The sequence below is a fragment of the Carlito syrichta genome, unplaced genomic scaffold, assembly GCF_000164805.1.
Source record: "Carlito syrichta isolate Samal-C Ts95f unplaced genomic scaffold, Tarsius_syrichta-2.0.1 Scaffold306906, whole genome shotgun sequence".
Taxonomy (NCBI): domain Eukaryota; kingdom Metazoa; phylum Chordata; class Mammalia; order Primates; family Tarsiidae; genus Carlito; species Carlito syrichta.
In genome coordinates, this window is record NW_007251002.1 from 68,107 (window position 1) to 86,458 (window position 18,352).

General features: G+C 43.7%; 2 protein-coding genes across 4 annotated transcripts in view; one reads left to right on the forward strand and one right to left on the reverse strand.

Moving 5' to 3' along the window:
* The window catches only part of SLC39A10 (solute carrier family 39 member 10), a 62,426-nt gene extending 46,867 nt beyond the window's left edge, over positions 1-15,559 (forward strand). For all 3 annotated transcript variants that reach the window (XM_008063527.1, XM_008063526.2, XM_008063529.1), the window contains 3 exons: positions 657-737; positions 9,897-10,087; positions 14,642-15,559. In XM_008063527.1, coding sequence (XP_008061718.1) covers positions 657-737; positions 9,897-10,087; positions 14,642-14,800 — 431 coding nt within the window. In that variant the 3' untranslated portion in view covers positions 14,801-15,559. The remainder of the gene's footprint in view (positions 1-656; positions 738-9,896; positions 10,088-14,641) is intronic.
* Positions 15,560-17,376: 1,817 nt separating this feature from the next.
* DNAH7 (dynein axonemal heavy chain 7) overlaps positions 17,377-18,352 on the reverse strand; it is a 280,274-nt gene continuing 279,298 nt past the window's right edge. The window contains exon 62 of the mRNA XM_008063530.1: positions 17,377-17,794. Within this exon, the coding sequence (XP_008061721.1) occupies positions 17,588-17,794 (207 nt within the window). The 3' untranslated portion in view covers positions 17,377-17,587. The remainder of the gene's footprint in view (positions 17,795-18,352) is intronic.

The window sequence follows — 18,352 nt, forward strand, 5'->3', positions numbered from 1 at the left end:
ATCTCTCTAATGTAGACTGATAATACCAGTTTCGGAGACCATTAAATGTGATTTTCTTTGAGATCCAGGCTCTATTAGCGTCCAGAAGTAGGCTTTGGTTTCTTTCAAAAAGTAGAGACCATATTTTTGAATCCATAGTAGCTGTTAATAATAAAGAATTAAGAATTCTACTAGTAAACCTAGCATGCATTTATACATCTGATCTGTCCTCAAGACCATCAGACAACGAATACTTTGTATTATTTACACTCTAGACCCAGGAAAGTTTTGATAAGGGTTTTAGCCATTTAAGTATTCATAAATATCAATGTGAGAGAGCAAGTGCAATCTTAGACTTGTAAGACTTAATATTGAGCATCAAACTACTACTCAGAGATTGAAATGCTGGAAATTGTTGCTATCCCCAAGCGGTTAGTGAGTTAGAAGGCTATACAAGTAGAGAATTCAGCTCAGTATCAAATATTGCTTTTGTTGAATGTCTCTTTTTTATTTGTCACACACCTGTTATATCCCCTAAATGTTCAAACACTAGTGCATAAGCTAGTTGAGTCACTTGTCTATTATGAAGTTAATTAGACAAAAAGAACTGCATCTGTCTTCACGAATGAGGATGCAGAGGGTAAGTAAAGTCACACATCGTTTTTTCTTCTCCTCAGGAGCAGCTTTCAGTGCTGGGTTGACGGGAGGAATCAGTACTTCTATAGCCGTCTTCTGCCATGAGCTGCCACATGAATTAGGTAACATGACCTTAAACATTTTTACCAGCTTTCATCAAATCTAAAACTTTCTCAGTTGTTAACGTATTCCAATTTCAGAGGTTTGTTTAAGACATAAAAAATGGATGGTGGTAACTGTAAAGTGTCATTAATTGTAAGACAGAGTGTCATTCATTGTAAGCTAGTTTAACATCAATAGAAATGTTAATTTCTGTGAGCTTTTCTTTACATTCAATATTATGCTATCATGATGGATAATAGATTATGACTAGTACACTGAATATAACTTTTAAAAAGAAATATTTCTTTTTTTTTTTTTTCGAGTTGGAGTCTTACTCTGTCGCCCAGACTGGAGTGGAATGTATTGGCACGCTCCCGGTCACCGCAGCCTCGATTTGTTGGGCTCTGGTGATCCTTCCGCCTCAGCCTTCCAAGTAGTCAGAACTATAGGCGCGTGCTGCCATGCCTGGCTAATTTTTGATTTATTGTACAGATGAGGTCTTGCCAATTTGCCCAGCTGGGTCTCGAACCACGGGCTCAGGCAATCCACTTCTCTTGGCCTCCCAAAGTGCTGGGATTACAGGCTGAGCCACCAAGTCAGGCCAAGAAACATTTCTTAATTGAAATACCATAAGTTGCTGTTAGCCTGCTTTGATTTTATTTTATATACCGTGTAAACTATTTTTAAAAGAATCAGGGTAAGGTTTGCTGCATAGTTGAAAGTTGTCCTAGATGTACCTAAGGTAGTCTTTTTTCACAAATAATGGAAAAATATGTTGATGTTCAAAAAAGTGAGCTGCATGGTTATTAAAGAAATTCGGGTGCATTCTTGACTCTGTCACTAACCAGCACCAAGATTTTGGAATAAAGCTCTTATTTATTTTTTAAATAATAGCTATAGGATCTCATTCTGTTGCTTGGGCTGATCTTGAACTCCTGGACTGTCAAGTATTCCTCCCACCTCAGCCTCCCAAAGTGCTGGGTTTATAGGCATGAGCCATCACACCTGGCCCTCTTTCTCATGGTATCTAAAAATAAGAGGGTTGGTTGATATCTCTCTCTCTCTCTCTCTCTCTCTCTCTCTCTCTCTCTGTGTGTGTGTCTGTGTGTGTGTTTTATATATATATTAATATCTATAAATATCAGTGTGAGAGAGCATGTAGTCTTAGACTTTCTTAGTAATAAGAAATCTTTGGATAATCATACATCACATCCATAATATGCTGGAAAAACCTTTAGCTTACCTTCTGCTCACCTACACACCCACTGCCCTGAAATGGAGTCTGTTAGGCTGCCTCATGAAATTCCCTATAGCTGGAGGATTCACTAGGGCACAGAATTGAAAACAGGTAGTTTTGGAGATTGGCAATATTTGCCTCCCTACCACCACTCCTTTTTCTCTCTGCAGTTTCTCAGTGAAGGTGTGACACAAGGAACGATAGCCACATGTGGAACAAATGCATTACACACATTAGTGACTGGGTAAGCTCTTGGTATCCACTGCAGAGCTCTAGTTAAAAGCTGGATTGTGGATCCCTCAATGAGACTTTCAGCCTCATATGTCTACCTGTTTCAACTCCCAAGCCAGAGATTGAGCTGTTGCTACTGCTGTGGGAAGAAACATCAACCCAAAGGATACTGAGCTCTGCCCAAGGGAAAGGATCATGGCCTTGTAAAAACACACATTTTCCCCAGTGCCTAGTGCTAAATCATCATAAGCTGCCCCTTACTCAGCTAGATACGTTACCAGGGAGAAAGAGATAGAAATGACCCAGCTTCCTTCCCTGATGGTGACAGAAAAAGCCCTGGGCCCTTGTGCTCACCATCAAGGCAGAAAGTGGTCTACCGACCCTGAATAAAGGAAGTAAAACATGATCATGGAGCCTAATGTTTGCCTTAAGGCACAATGTTGGGCACATAGGTGAAATAGGGCCAAGAAAGTGTGTAACTGCTCTGATAAGATCCTCTCTTGCTTATGTGAAGAGAGGCACACAGACCTCTGAACCCCCGGCACAGGGCAGGTCACTCCTCTGTAGGCTGCGTGGGCGGGAGGTAGGCGGAGAGAAAGGGGTCTCCTCTCACTCAGTAGGTGAAGATGTTGACATAACAGTAGAGAAAAACGCAATTTCAGGATGATTCATGTAATCTAAAGCCTGTGTGCCCTACTAATATTTCTTATTATAAATTCTTAAAAACTATTCAGAAATTTCCATACTGACGTCAGGGAGAAGACACTTTTTAAATGATGTTGCAATAAACTGTGGACTCTCTGTCGGTCAGTAATTCCAAGTTCTCTGGTTCCTCTTCTGGATAGATGTTGTTTCTCCTGTGGTATGTCAGGTGTGTTTGTGTTTAGGAATGTGATAAGGAAAAACATCCTTAGGACTGTGAAAGGATAAACAGCACAAGGAGTTTCACTCTAGGAGGTGTGAAAAAATGGAAATTGGAAGCCCACATCTCGTTTTTGTGTTTGCTCTGGGATGAGTGTGGTGGTGGGTAAAATTGCCTGAATTATTTACTCTCTTTTCTGTGTTTTGCCAAAATGCCATAGCTGAGTTTAAGTTACAATATTATTTTGTTGTATTCTCTCCACTGTTTTCTCCTTCCTTCGGTAAGGAGGTGTATATGCTTTTTAAAAGTAATTGCTAATGAAGCCCACGGAAGACCGTCTAAAGGGGTGCCGAGTCAGTGTGCCATCCGGGAAGGAGGGGGAGGATGGAGCCACTTCTGGGAGGATGGGGCCTAAACCCAGAGTGCATCAGCTCCGAGAGTCGGTCTGCGCCCTCAAACAATTGCCAGGGTCTTGGGCCCCACCATCATTTCACAGACTTCTGCCTGAAATCCAGAGGCTTCTGCAGAGACTTTTGACTGGTCTGACAATTAAGTTTACGGACGCATCCTAGAAAAAGTGCTGTGTACCTCTTTGCAAAATATCACTATGGTCCCTTGGGAAGCTGTGCACCAATGTCAGTACCTAGTCTACCCGTCAAAGCAATTTTGGAACTCTTTTTCTGGAATGACCATCAGAGCTGTCAGTGTGAGAATGTCAGAGTTTGAATTAGACCAGTGAGCAAATACTAAGTTTGTTAAATTGACCAGAGTGAAAGTGAAACCAGGGACATGTTAGTCCAAGCTTATGGGAATAATGCCATGAAGAAAATGGCAGTGACCAAATGGATTAAATATTTTTCTGAGGGGAGAGAAGGTGTCACTGATGAAGAGAAACCAGGATGGCCAGTAACAAGCAGAGTTGATGAAAACATTGCAAAGATTTGTCAGATTGTGTGTCAGAATCATCAGCTGACTGAGGAGCACTGCAGAACAAATAAACATCAATAGAGAAACAATTAGGGAAAGCTTGGCATGAGAAAGGTGTGTGCAAGAAATGGTCCTGAAGGAGCCGGAGCTCTTACATCACGACAGTGTACCAGATCACACAACACTGTCTGTGATGGAGTTTTTAGCCAGTAAACAGTGTATTGGGACACCCCCCCTATTCACCTGATCTGGCCCCCAGTGACTTTTCTTTACCCAAAGATAAAGGGAATATTGAAAGGAAGACATTTTGATGCATTCAGGACATCAAGGGTAATACAATGACAGCTCTGATGGCCATTCCAGAAAGAGTTCCAAAATTGCTTTGATGGGTGGATTAGGCACTGACATCATTGCATAGCTTCCCGAGGGGAGTGCTTTGAGGAGTGCTTTGAAGATTACTGTAGTGATATTGAGCAGTGAGGCATGTAGCACTTTTTCTAGGATGAGTTCATGAACTTACTTGTCAGATTGCATATTGGCAAATTAAAACATTCTGCCATCTTGATCTATCGCCTTTTCCAACCACTCTTGATGTTGAGTAGTGTTTCAACTTGGAGGAAACAACACTTTGATAAATAAATGTAGCCCTATTAAGACTCAGCCTAAGAAAATTACAGTATACTTGCTTCCTTTCCTTTCAAGTGAATTAAGGATTGTGTAGAAATTCAAAATAAGATTTCTGTAATGTGCTAAATTGTCTAGGGAAGGTTGAATGAATTTATTATGTAGATTTATGTGGAATATTACTGTGTATACAAGCATTATTTAAGACAAAATAAAGAATCCTAGAATATATACTTGTTTTTAAAAATCTCAACAGTTGACATTGCCAGATATTAACATAACTATAGTACTGAGCACATTGATCTAACACCTTTGACAGGTACACCTCATTCTTTGTGCTAATGATATCCTTTGTCAACAGGAAGGAAAGAATATTGATTTATCAAAGATGAATAGATTTGTATGTACAGTCTAAATCTCAGCTATGAGGATTCCTTTGACTTATTTTTAAATTGTTTATATATACAGGTTCTTTTTTTTTTTTTGAGTTGGAGTCTCACTCTGTCCCCCAGACTGGAGTGCAGTGGCCACTCCCGGCCACTGCAGCCTCGACCTGCTGGGCTCTGGCGATCCTTCCACCTCAGCCTTCCATGTAGCTGGAACTACAGATGCGTGCTACCACGTCCGGCTGATTTTTTTGATTCATTGTAGAGATGAAGTCTCACCAAGTTGCCCAGGCGGGTCTCGAACCTGCGAGCTCAGGCAAACCACTCACCTCAGCTTCCCAAAGCTCTGGGATTACAGGCCGAGCCACCAAGCTCGGCTTTATACAGGTTCTTAATGAGAAGGGAGATGAGCAGAAAGGGAAAAAAATAATGCAGATACCTTTGAGAATTTATAACCAGAGATAAGAATAGGACAAAGATTTTTAAATGATATAATTCACTAGATACAAAGATCATTAATACAAAAGCCATTTGTACTACTATATACTAGCAATTAATAATTGAAACTCGAAATTTTTGAAAAGGCACTATTTACAGTAGCACCCAGAACATGAAATACTTAACATAAATCTAGCAGAATATGCATAGAATCTATGTTGGAAACTACAGATCACCAACAAAAGGAATCAAAGGAGACCTAAATGAATAGAGATGCCAGGGTCAGGAATCAGGAGACTGTTGTCACTGCTGATTCTTCCTGTAGATGCAATGCATTCTAAGTCAGAAACCCATTAGGCATTTTTTCAGATGAGCATAAGTCTTCAAAAATTTTTGTGTGGGCTGGACTCGGTGGCTTAGCCTGTAATCCCATCATTTTGGGAGCCTGAGGTGAGTGGATTGCCTGAGGTTGCCACGGGTTCAAGACCAGCCCGGGCAACTTGGCGAGACCTCGTCTCTACAATAAATCAAAAAAAGATTAGCTGGGCGCGGCAGTGTGCACCTGTAGTTCCGGCTACCTGGAAGGCTGAGGTGGAAGGATTGCTGGAGCCCAGCAGGTTGTCGTTGTGGGATGAGCATGCCACTGCACTCCAGCCTGGGCGATGGAGTGAGACTCCAACTCAAAAAAAAAAAAAAAAAGAAAAAAAATTTATGTGGAAAGAGTAAGGAACTTGAAGCCAGAAGAATTTTGAAAAAGGACAACACAGATGGCTTCAAATCTTGCTGTAAAGCCACAGTCCTCCAAACAGCTAGGTTTTTCCCTTTTGCAGCCATTGCTGAGGCATAGCGGCAGAATGAGTCTCAGTCCCTTTGTGACTTCAGACCAAAGCAAGAGCCACACAGACATGTTGGTGCACCTTCCCACATTTCCAGGAAGACATCTTGCCTTCTCTCCAGAGAGCTGAGATGGGTGTTTACTCCACACCCATTCAAGAGGATGATGACGTTCAGGTTGGGCCAGGACACTGTCAAGGTCAGCAAATTAGAAAGTCGTTCAGGTCTACAGGAAGAATATGTCATCTGTGTTGAATGAGAGCAGCGGGAAAAGGTGGATGGCACAGCTGTGCCCAAAGGTGGATGGTCAGCATTAGGCTAAAACCAGACAAAGACCACAGAAAGATGCTACAGTAATAGAAAGCAAGTCTCACCGAAAGGGCAGATAGGAGGAAACCACCGAGAAGATGCAGGGTCAGGTAGTCACACACAACTTCCATTCAGAACTGCTAACTGACAAAAACACAGTGGGACTCGGTAAAAGAATAGACATAAGTCAGGAGAACAGCATAGAGTCCTCATAGGTGGCAATCTATTTTCAAAAAAAGTGCAAGGAAAATTCCAAGTAGAAAGGACAGTCTTTTAAACAAGTGGTGCCGCAACACTTGGACAGCCACTGGAAATTTAAGAAAGAAAGAAAAATAGAGCCATAACTCGCACCCTAGACACAAATGAACTCCAATTTAGGTCATTGATCTAAATGGAGAATCCAAAAATACACAACTTGTGGAAGAAAACATAAGAGAATATCTTTGTGTCCTTGCATTAGTTAGGCAGACTAACAAAATGGACTTCATACAAATTAAACACTCTTTGCAAAAGACACTGTTAGGAGACTATGAAGGCAAAACACAAACTGGGACATAGTATTTGGAAAGTACATTTCCAAGAGGACTTTTAGGGGCAGAAAATCTTACTACCTCTCGTTTCAGTAATAGAAAAACAACCCAGCATTAAAAAAAAATAGGCAAAAGATCTGAACAGACATTTCGCTAAAGAAGGTTTATAGATGGCAAATAAACACATGAGCCTTTCAGATGCTGTATCTGTCATTAGGAGCTGGCAAGGTTTGGAACAACTAGAGTTTGATGGTGTGTATAGTTACATGGTATGTGTGTTTATCAAAATTCATAAAACTCTACAGCAAAAAAAGAAAGTGGCCAGGCACAGCAGTTCACACTTGTAGTCCCAGCACTTTGGGAGGCTGAGGCAGGAGGATCACTTGATCCCAGGAGTTTGAGACCAGCCTAGGCAACATAGCAAGACTTGTCTCTGTGAAAAGTCTGTTGGATGTGGTGGTGTGTACCTGTAAGCCCAGCTGCTTGGGAGACTGAGGTGGGAGGATTGCTTGAGCCCAAGTGTTCAAGGCAGCAGCAAGGCATGATCGTGCCATTGTATTCCACCTGGGTAAAAAAGTGAGACCCCTCTACTCAAAAAAAAAAAAAAGAGTTGCGCATATAAGTTATACCTCTGTTGTTAAAACAAATAGACTAGGCATGGTGGCCAACACTCGTAGTCCCAGTGCTGTGGGAGATGAGGCAGGAGGATCTCTTAAGGCCAGGAGTTCAAGGCTGCAGTGAGCTGTGATGGTGCCACTGTACTGTAGCCTAGGCCACAGAGCAGGACTTGGCCTCAAAAAAATTTTCTTGCTTTAATAAAACTAATTGAATCTTGATTAGTTAGTTAATTTGTGCTGTTTGGTTGTTACTCAGGAGTGAAGTAAATAATCTCGCTGTCCAGTAATACCAGAGGCGGCCACAAGTTGTAATGTGAACCTATGACACAGCTGTCCATTGAGTATTAAGTAATGCTCCTTTTAAAAACGCATTATGACATTATAAAAGGAAGTAGTGCATTTTAGAACCTAAAAGGCACTTCATTTTGTATTGCCTAACCTACTAAATGAAATTGCCTCTTTAGCACTGTTGATGGGTGAATTACGAAAGACAAAGGGAAGATTTGCTAGGGAAGTTAGCCAGTGCTTTCCTTAGAGAAAACTGAAAAAGACCAGAAAAAGTCAAACAAAACTCCAGGAGAGAGAAGAGCTAGAAGCTGGTATTAAATCCAGGTCTCAGCAGGAGAATGAGGGTGTTTAGGATCAAAGGGGGAAAGATGTAAGGAGAATAACATGAAGTGAAAGCTGAGGAATGGCGAGTATAAAGCATCTTCTCGGGTGCGTTACCTTAGCTCTCCAACTTATCGTGCATATAGTACAACTGACTTGTGTGTGCATGCGGTTCTTTGAATTCTACCATGTAGGTAGAGATGTGTGCCCAGCACAGCCGTCCTCAGGATACAGCGCTGCTCTGTCGTCCAGCGGCCCCCGCCACCCTCTCATGTCACCCCCGCTGTCCCTCGTCCCCACAGCCACAGACTGTTCTCCGTCGCTGCAGTTTTGTCCTTCTGAGAGTGCATGTGTAACTCCTCAGGCTGTCTTCTTTCAGCATCGTGTCTTTGAAATTCTTCCAAGTTTTGCATGTATTTTGGTTTAATAAGTACAAAATGCATTTTAAGTAATAAAATATGAGTTACTACAAGCATATTATTTATACTTATTATTAAATTTCTTAATGGTGTTTAAAAAATTTTTTTCCTTTTATTTTAAAGATATGGGGTACCATTTCAGGGTTAGTATACAAATGTTCATTGTGCAGGTGCTCTTGTTGAAGAAGTGTGCCCCTTCTTCCCCCCCCGGGGGGGGGCAGTTTCCCACTACTGCCACTCCTGTTCCCGCCCTCCCCTGGCAGTTTCCCACTACTGCCAGTTCCTTTCTTTTTTTCTTTGTTTTTTTGAGTTGGAGTCTCCCTCTGTCACCCAGGCTGGAGTGTGTGGCATGCTCATGGCCACCACAGCCTCGACCTGCTGGGTTCAACTGATCCTTCTGCCTCAGCCTTCCAAGTAGCTGGAACTACTGGCCCACACCACCATGCCCAGCTCATTTTTGATTTATTGTAGAGATGAGGTCTTGCCAAGTTGCCCAGGTGGGTCTCGAACCCGTGGTATCAGGCCATTCTCTCACCTCGGCTTCCCAAAGTGCTGGAATTATAGGTGTGAGCCACTGCACTGGGCCCATTTCCTTTCTTACAGTATTACGATAGTTGTTCAAGGTCTGCTTATGAATGAGGACATGTGATACTCGGTTATTTGTTTCTGTGATAGATCACTCAGTATTATAGCTTCTAAGTCCATCCAAGTTGCTGCGAAGCTCATAATTTTATCTTTCTTTATGACTGCGTAATATTTCAACTTGCATATGTACCACTTTTTAAAAAATCCCTTCCTCTTTCAATGGGCAGCACAGTTAGTTCCATATTTTTGCTTTTGTAAATAATGCTGCAGTAAACATGTATGCACAGGTATCTTTTGCAAAGAGTGATTTGAGTTCCTCCAGGTATATTCCCAGAAGGGATTGTGGGGTCATATGGGAGGTCGATTTTTCAATCTTTTAGGAATTGTCACAGTTTTCCACAGAGGATGTGCTAGTTGACACTCCACCAACAGTGTAGAAGTGTTCCCTTTTTGCCGCATCCTCTCCAGTGGTCATTGTTTTTTGAGTTGATGGTGGCAAAATGCTGTTTTTAAATGTTGCTTTGGTTTTCTCCACTCAGACTTGTGTTTAAAAACCTGCTTCTACTTGCAGGTGATTTTGCAGTTCTCCTTAAAGCAGGCATGACTGTGAGGCAGGCCATCGTGTACAACCTGCTGTCGGCCATGATGGCCTATGTGGGCATGCTCATTGGCACAGCCGTGGGCCAGTATGCCAACAACATCACCCTGTGGATCTTTGCCATCACTGCAGGCATGTTCCTCTATGTGGCCTTGGTGGACATGGTAAGATGCTTTATGCTGTTCTGTTGTACTAAATTAATTTTAATTTTACTTTAACACCCCAAATGTGTCAGTGTGTTTACCAAACTAGCAATTCGGTATGTCTCTGTTTTTCTAACTAGATATTACATTACTTTTTTTTTCTGGTGAGATCATCACATGGTCTCATTTCAGAATTATATAGCCTAAATTTTTAGTCAGAATTAATGCCTACTTATTATAGAAAGTGTAGAAAATATGTGCAAGAAGAAGAAGTTAAACGTGTTTATATCCTGTTGTGTAGTAGCCGCCATCCCCTCAACACATGAACTCACGCCTCGTCTCTGGCTCCTGCCCTTCTCTGGTAACCTTTCTTCCTGTTTTGGGAGACACTGAAGCCATCGGGACACCATCCCCCTCTTGCTAACCGGCAGTGTCTCCCATTTACCTTCCTCCTGCCACTGAAAAGAAATGTCCCTGTTGCTGCCTGAGACCAGCTTCTCAGATGCTCCTAGAATGTGCCCTTCCGCCAGTCCCTCAGTCCCCCTCCCCTGTACCATCCCCCCGGCTGGGTCACACCTGTGACCTCACATTGCTTCCCCTCCTTAGAAGGCAGGGAGCTCTCTTGACCTCAGTTTCAGTTTCCCCGTTAGCTACCACCCTGTTGCGGATGGCTTTTAGCAGATCATCATTTGTCGTTAAGTCTTCCTCTTTCTTGAGTCTAGCCTCATTGAGTTTCCCCTGACTGTTCTGCCCACCTGCTTCTGCCAAGTGTCCCATTGACCACAACATTGCTGAGTCCTCCTATCATCCCCCAGGCTTCATTTTTGCTTGTATTTGCAGCAGTATTTGATAGTCAACCATTCTCTCCTCTTTGAAATGCTTTTTGGTCAGTAGGCTTCCAGAACACTGCCCTTTCCTGGCCTTTTCCGTCTCAGTCTTTTTGCTGGATCTCCCTCTTCTCTCCCACCTTTACCTGTTGGCAAAAGACCAAAGTGATCTTATCTAGTATCATGACTGTAACCATTGGCTGACGATTCCTAGATTTATACTGAATGGAACTCCAGACAGATCCAGTCGTTCCCTGGAGCATCAGAAGGCAGGCGCATGCCCCAGGTTCAGATCTAGCTATTCTTGAGAGTGTCTGAGGCAGGCCGACGCCCCGTGTTCAGACCCAGCCCTTCTCTAGAGTGTCTGACCCAGTCCATGCCCCACGTTCAGGTCCACCTGTACCCTGTAGCATCAGAAAGCAGGCCCATACCCCACGTTTAGATCTAGCCGTTCTCTGGAGTATCTGAAGGCAAGCCCATACCCAGTGTTCAGATCCAGCTGTTCCTTGGGCTCTCTGAGGATGCACCATGCCCCATGTTCAGAGCAGTTGCTGATAGTGCCGCCCACTCCTCAGCCATCACTTCCCTAGGATTCTCTGTCTTATGAGCAGTTCTTCCGTTTGCTCAGCCAGCCTGCGTGTCATCCTCGGACCCCACTTTTCCGGACATGTCCGCAGGTCCTGAGGCCTCTTAATCACTGCACTCCATCACTCCCATCCAGCACCATCCTCCCCTTGGCTGCTCTGCCTGCTTCTGCCCTTGTCCCACCCTCCAACCCTCTGCCCAGCAGCTGGTGGGATCCCTTGAAGTCAGATCAGGCCACTTGGAGGCTTCTGAGTCTTTCATGATGTTCCATCTCGTTGGGAGCAAAAGGCCCAGAGTTCTTTCTTTGACGTGCAAGGAGTTTCTGCCTCAAACACCTCCTGTCCTCTCTCCCTGCTTTTCTTTTTTCTCTTACCTTGTAGCCACACCTCACATTTAACTTGTTTTTGAGTTCGTCATCTTCCCCAACAGGCTGTCAGCCCTGGGAGGACAGACACTGGAGCTCATAGTTAGCCTTGAATGAAGGACTAGAAAGCTAGCGGTGTAGAAAGAATGAGAGAGTTTCTGCAGTGAGGATTAGAGAGCAGTGAAGAAGAAATGCAGCCATTATGGTGCTTGTGCTGGGCCTCTGAGAGTGGGACATCAAGCTAGTGGCACTGCGGAGCAACTGGCCAAAAAATTGGGGAATAGAGTTAGGAGTTGGAATTAGGAAAGTTGTTTTGTCGGAGGAATTCTGAGGTGAGTCTTCAAGTTGATGTATTTGACTAGCAGCAAGAGGAAAAGGTGTGTAAGTCAAAGGAAGAAACATTGTCTCTTTGACCAGGAGGTCAACTCCAGTGAGCACTCTCAGGATGTAATCTCAAATGACCTCTGCTGATGAAACCAGCAGAGACAAAACCTTACTGATCGGTTTCTGCAGTATTATTTATAATATCACAATTACATTGGAAATGCTCAAGAAAAAGGGAATATTCACATATTTTTCTGATTTAAATGACACTGAAATTATGTATTTTCTAATGTGAAGTAGGAAAAAAGATTTTTCAGAACTGTGTCCATATTGTCATCAGACCAGTGTTGGTCAGATCCTGCCAGTCACAGAACATGCTGTGCTGAAAGATTGGAGTTTCTTTTGCAGACTTTGGGGGACCATTAAGAGGTTTCAGCATGACATGGCGACATTTTTGTTTCGGAAAGATGGTTAGGGGGAAGATTTTTATTGAGCGAAAGCCATTCGATAAGATGTCAACATACCAGACATTTTAGCTTGAGGTACCTGGGGGTATCTGGCTCTAGGGGACTTTGGGCAGTGCTGTCTGTCAACCAGTATTGAAGCATTTTTGTGTTTTTAACAAGGGTGGCCATCCCTGTAAGTGGTTTTGGCATTCGGGGTGGAGCTGAATGTGGTGAAGCCACAGTGCCTGTTCTGGCTGTCCTGCGTGCATGTCTAAGGGCACATGGGTCTGTGAAAATCCTGCGGACTGTTCCTGCTTGCATATTTAAGGAAAGTCAGAATGCAAAACTTTCATACCAATAAAAACATGGGGAACGGGGCAGGATATGTCTTCTTACTAGAGCCGTAGTAAGGAAGCCGTAGGAAGCTGCTGTTTCAGTTTTAGTCCAGGGCCAGGTCGTCAGTGTTTTAGGCTCTGTGGGCTGTGTTGTCTCTGTCACAGCCTCTCTGCCTTGCTGTCATGCAGGAAAGTGGCCACAGACAACATGTGCCTAAAGCACAGCCAGGCTCAGTGTGGCTTGCCAGGCCTTATCCTAAATCATTTGCTGATTTAAATAAAGTAATTAGGGATTGGGTTGGACAAGAAACATAGCCTTTACTAGCTGTTATGCAACACTTCCATAAACTTTTAAGTGGGGCAGGTGACTGGCGTGACAGGTTTCTCCATGAGAGCCTCAGGAGATTGTTGAGTGCACTGCAGCACTGTCAGAGCATGCTGTGGCTGGGTTAATAGTGGTCATTGTTAAATAACGGGTAATGGTGTTTCCTCCCAGGCAGGGAGAAGTCTCACTTCATAATAGTAAGCATTATGTGACTTAACACTATATTTCTTCTTAAACCCCAAAACCTCATATGCCATTTGGAGTAAGACTTAGTGTCTAAGAGAGTAGCATGTCAGTATCATCTTCTGTAGCTATTGATTTTCAAACCTGAATTATGTTTGCAGAAAAGTAAAAGTAAAAATTGAAAGTAGCAATTCTTTCACAATTTTGATTTGGTTTGGATGCAAAGAATTTATACTTATAATCAATTGCATTTCTTTCACAAAACAAAGGAATTTAGTGTTTATACTTTAAATCTGTGGGTTATTCTTAAATGCAATAGCATATGGTTATGCTCTGGAGGTTAAATGTACTTTTCAAAGCACTATGCCTTTAAATATAGACAGTTTTCAAATGTTGAATTTTTCTTTTTTTTGAGTTGTAGTCTCACTCTGACACCTAGGCTGGAGTGCGGTGGCACACTTACGGCTACCATAACCTCTACCTGCTGGGCTCAGGCTATTCTTCTGCCTTAGCCTCCAGAGTGGCTAGGACTATAGGCACGTGCCAAGCCTGGCTAATTTTTTTAAAAGCTATTATTGTAGAGATGAGGTCTTACCAAGTTGCCCAGCAGTCTTGCCCATGCCTCCCAAAGTGCTGGGATTACAGGTGCAAGCCACCGTGCCCGGCCTAGGTGTTTTGAGAGAATAGCGCGCGCTGTGAGGGCAGTGTGTGACTTGTACTCATTACACTGGGTAGCTGTTTCTGTGTCTGTTATTGGAAAGCCACAGCCTGGGAGCATAGAGAGGCTGCCTTGGACTTGTTTCCAGATATCTCGGCTGCCGTGCGTGGCAGGGAAGTGAGGGAAGAAGTGACGCAGTTCTGGATTAGTATTTCTTAAGAGAATCTTCCTTTCTCATTGAGTTTAAGAAATGTGAGTAAATGTTGGAATTGAGCTTATCTTTTCTGAGAATTTTATTCTTTAGCATAAAGTAAATGATCAGAATTGAACAGCGCATTTACTTAACAGAGAGCTGAAACATAAAATTTCTTCAGTATTTGACTAAAATATGTCTTGTGGGTAGCATTGTGTTCAATAGGATGTTTTGTCTGTCGTTGCACTTTGGTTAATTTTAAGCAGGAACGTGCTTTTGAAGGCGTTTTTGCGCGGGCGCTGCACAGGATCTGACACGAGTTGCTTCTCTCTCAGCTCCCAGAGATGCTGCACGGTGACGGCGACCACGAGGAGCACGGCTTCTGCCCCGTGGGGCAGTTTGTCCTGCAGAACCTCGGCTTGCTGTTTGGCTTTGCCATCATGCTGGTGATTGCCCTCTACGAAGACAAAATTGTGCTGGACATCCAGTTCTGACCATCCCCTTCAGCCGCTGTTGGTGATGAGAGTGCTGTGCAGCTCGGCGTCCGTCCTTGTACCTGTGTGCACGTCGCTCAGAGGAGGTCCCTGGCTCGGGCTGCTCCTAGGCCCACAGGGTTGAGCCTGACCCGAAGGACTGGTGCTCGGTACTGTTTCCTGCGGGAAGGGGCCTCCTCAAGACACAAAGCTCGTGATACAGAGAGGAGAAACGGACTCCGTGAACGTGTCGACATAGGCTTAAGACTTTTTAAAAAATAATCATATAAAAACACTAAAGTAGTCTCTTTATTAGTAAAAACTTCTGTGGCTATGCAGAGATAGAAATTGAACCAAAAAATCATTTAAACTTTAAGAATATTTTAAATGGACTTTGGGCAGACGTTTCTGTGTGTGCCAAGAATGAATGACCGCTTTCTAACCCAGTGCTTCACACACATCGGCGACATGGCCCTGAACCATGTAGACTAGAGGAACGCTTGGCTGCAGTAGAGTATGAATTTAGCGTTGGCAAAGCCCTTATTCTTGAATCTAGAGTTACTATTTTTGTATATATTTGCATAGTGTTTAAACTTGCAGCCTAAACTACTGAAATTTGTGATTGTATGTTTCTGTGAGATTCAGTTTAATGACAAATTCATAATGGTTCTTTGTATTATTATAATACTTGGTGTTTGGGGGTTTTATTCTGTGGTTTTTTTTAACTTTTTGTTTTTGTTTGGGGGTATTTTAGGGGGAGGTGAGGGGTCAGAGGATGTGGTCAAATGTTTTCTTTTTTAAAAATTGCAACCCTCTAGAAAATTTCAAAGAAATGAACCAGACGTGATCTGAATTGTTGATTTTCTTACTTTAGCATCCCAGCTAGTTAACTAGGGCATCGAGGTTCCGCTGTTCACGTTCTTCACCAGTTTGATGTTGGAGCCAAGAGCACGTACTGCGGCTGACAGGAAGGCTGTGAGGCAGAAAACCCCGGCTCGCCATGTCTCTCGCCTGAGCGCCAAGTGTCACCCGGAGCGGTTCCTAAGGAGGAGCCCCCTCTGTCCCGCGGATCGCTGTGCCAAGCGGCTTGGAAGCTGCGCCTGGAGAAGCTGAAGTTACGTGATCATTCTGGGCCAGGAGGCGCAGTTTGTGCCTCATGGGGGGGGATCTGTCTCCTCCGCAGGTGCCGGTCCTCCCACTGTGATTGCGAGTGGCTTGTGAGACGTGCGAGCCGTGTGTGTCCTGGACTCTGACTTTATGATTCGTAGCAGTAGTCACATGCATGTAGCCTTCTGTTTACATTCTGCACCGCAGGTCTTCATTTACAGCAGGCAAACTGTAAGTGAACTCTTTGCAGCTGGCTTTGTTTTAATGTGCTTGGCCACCAGTGTAGCTGCTTTAAAAATCTTACTGTTCCAGTAGGTAAGAGCCAAACTCTCTTCCATTCCATTTTAAATGTCTTCATCGGGCCCTCCTCTCTTCTTTCTTGTTCTTTCCTCTTGATCGGATGAGCTTTGAGTCAGAACTGATGAGAGCAGCCCGTGCATCTGGGTGGCACTCGCGCATCACCGGTGCTGCTTCTCTGCTGCAAGCAAGGGAGCTTCTGTTAGGTCTTTAATTTATGCTGGAATTTGCAAGGCTACTCTGGCTTCTCCGTGGCCCCCTCATGCTAAGTATTAGGAGCTTGCTGTCCATGCTGGGCACTGGGCCAGGACAGTCCTCGTCCCTGCCTGGCCCTCGAACAACCCCGCCCGAAGGTGCTGACTCTTGATTTAGTACTGCCAGCGTCAGGTGACTCGGATGTCTTGATTTCTAACCGAGATCTACTTATAGTTCACTTGGGGGTTTTGTACCCAAGGAGCATTCTGCATTCCAGCATTAAATCGGCTTCGTTTAAAACCTTTACTGAAAACAACAGCTGGAGTCTACCCCCAGTTTTAAAGCAAATGTCTAATGTAAAGCAAATGAGTTATACTGAAATTATATAAAGTTTTATATTCTCTCAAAAAATGCTATTATCTTTATTTGCTAGTTTTACAAATCTTTTAAGAGGGCTGTAACAGTTGCTGCTAGTATTTTGTTAGGGTTCCGCCAGTATTTTGTTTTCATGTCATCCTGATGTATAGTTTCAAGTCTTACTAGACAATCTGATTCCACTACATTTCTGTTTGGCTCCAACATTCCACTTGGCTTGACCAGTCGTCTAATTTAACATGTGCTTGTTGGAGATCATTCATGTGACTTATACAATGCTGTCACTGTGTGACGTCCGTATGAATTTTGGTGTACGTCACATTGCATTCAATCGGCTGTGATTATGCTTAGAAATACTATAGTAACTAAATGCAGTGTGAATTTTTTCCATGAACAATAAGTCAGTGGCTTAAATGTGATTATGATCCTGCAAGGTGATACTTGCTAAAATATCTAAACTTTCTCTTTGTTTTAACTGAATCATTTTTTAAAAAAAATTTTAAAGCTAGAAATGATCAAATGCTGTTTTTTTTTCATTGTCAACAGTGGTGTCTCATTTTATGTATGTTCCTAATGCTTATGGAACTCTTCCAAAATAAAGTTATTCAAAAAGTGCAAACACACCAGTGTACCTTCTTTAGTCTTTATTTCAGAACATTTCCTTACATAGAAGTAGGAATCATTTTACCTTCTCTGCATTTGCATGTAAGTAAATTCATAATTAAGTGTAACTTTAGTCATATTTATTTAACCCAAAACACTTGTTTAAACAGTAAAACACACATTTTCTACTCAGCCATCCAACAGGAAGTTGGAGCAAGAGTTATGTCCCAATCACGAGTTGAGTTGACACAGCAGTGCCACGCCACGGCCGATCCAGTGCTCTTTGGGTTGGTCCGAGGGCAGCGTCATGGCGATCACAAAGTTGGTGGAGTGGCCGGTGGTAGACAGTGTTCCCCTGCGCTCACTTGTCTTGTACAGCGGGGCGACGTAGCTGGGCCGCTCCGGGATATCTGCCCTCCTGCAGGGCTTCAGCCACATCTGGAAGAGAGTGCACACTGCTTGGATCGAGGCCACGCACTCAGGGACTGAGCCGGCTGCCCAGCACGTCTCCAGGACTCTGTGGCCCTGGGTGTCGTGGTTTCCAGCAGCACTGACTGCTCAGAACAGTCTGTCAGAGGTCTCATGACTAGCGCCACTAGATGAGAAAAGCAGTTTTCGCCCACGGCCCCAAAGCCCCTAATCCAGCTGTCCGTCAGCTCCCACCAGGGATGAGCTTGGGGCCTGTGGTCACACAGTGGAAAGTCGGAATGCTTCCCAGGGAGCAAGCTACCTCCCAGACCTAGTACCGGGCTTCATTCACCGCTAGTGCCCCCTGGTGCCGGTGCGACCGGAGCGCCTCCCCCCTCGGGACCGTTTTAAAGGAGGTGTTCCTGTGTGACACTGCCAGTTTAAAACAGCCGCTGTCCTCTGTGATCATGCCATGGCCCGTTCTTTTCAGAATCATTGACCAAGATTTAGAACATTAAGCACGCAGCTTGTTGCTGAACCTTACCAGCCTTAAAAATGAGACTTTGAGGCAAGCAGATCTTTGAATAC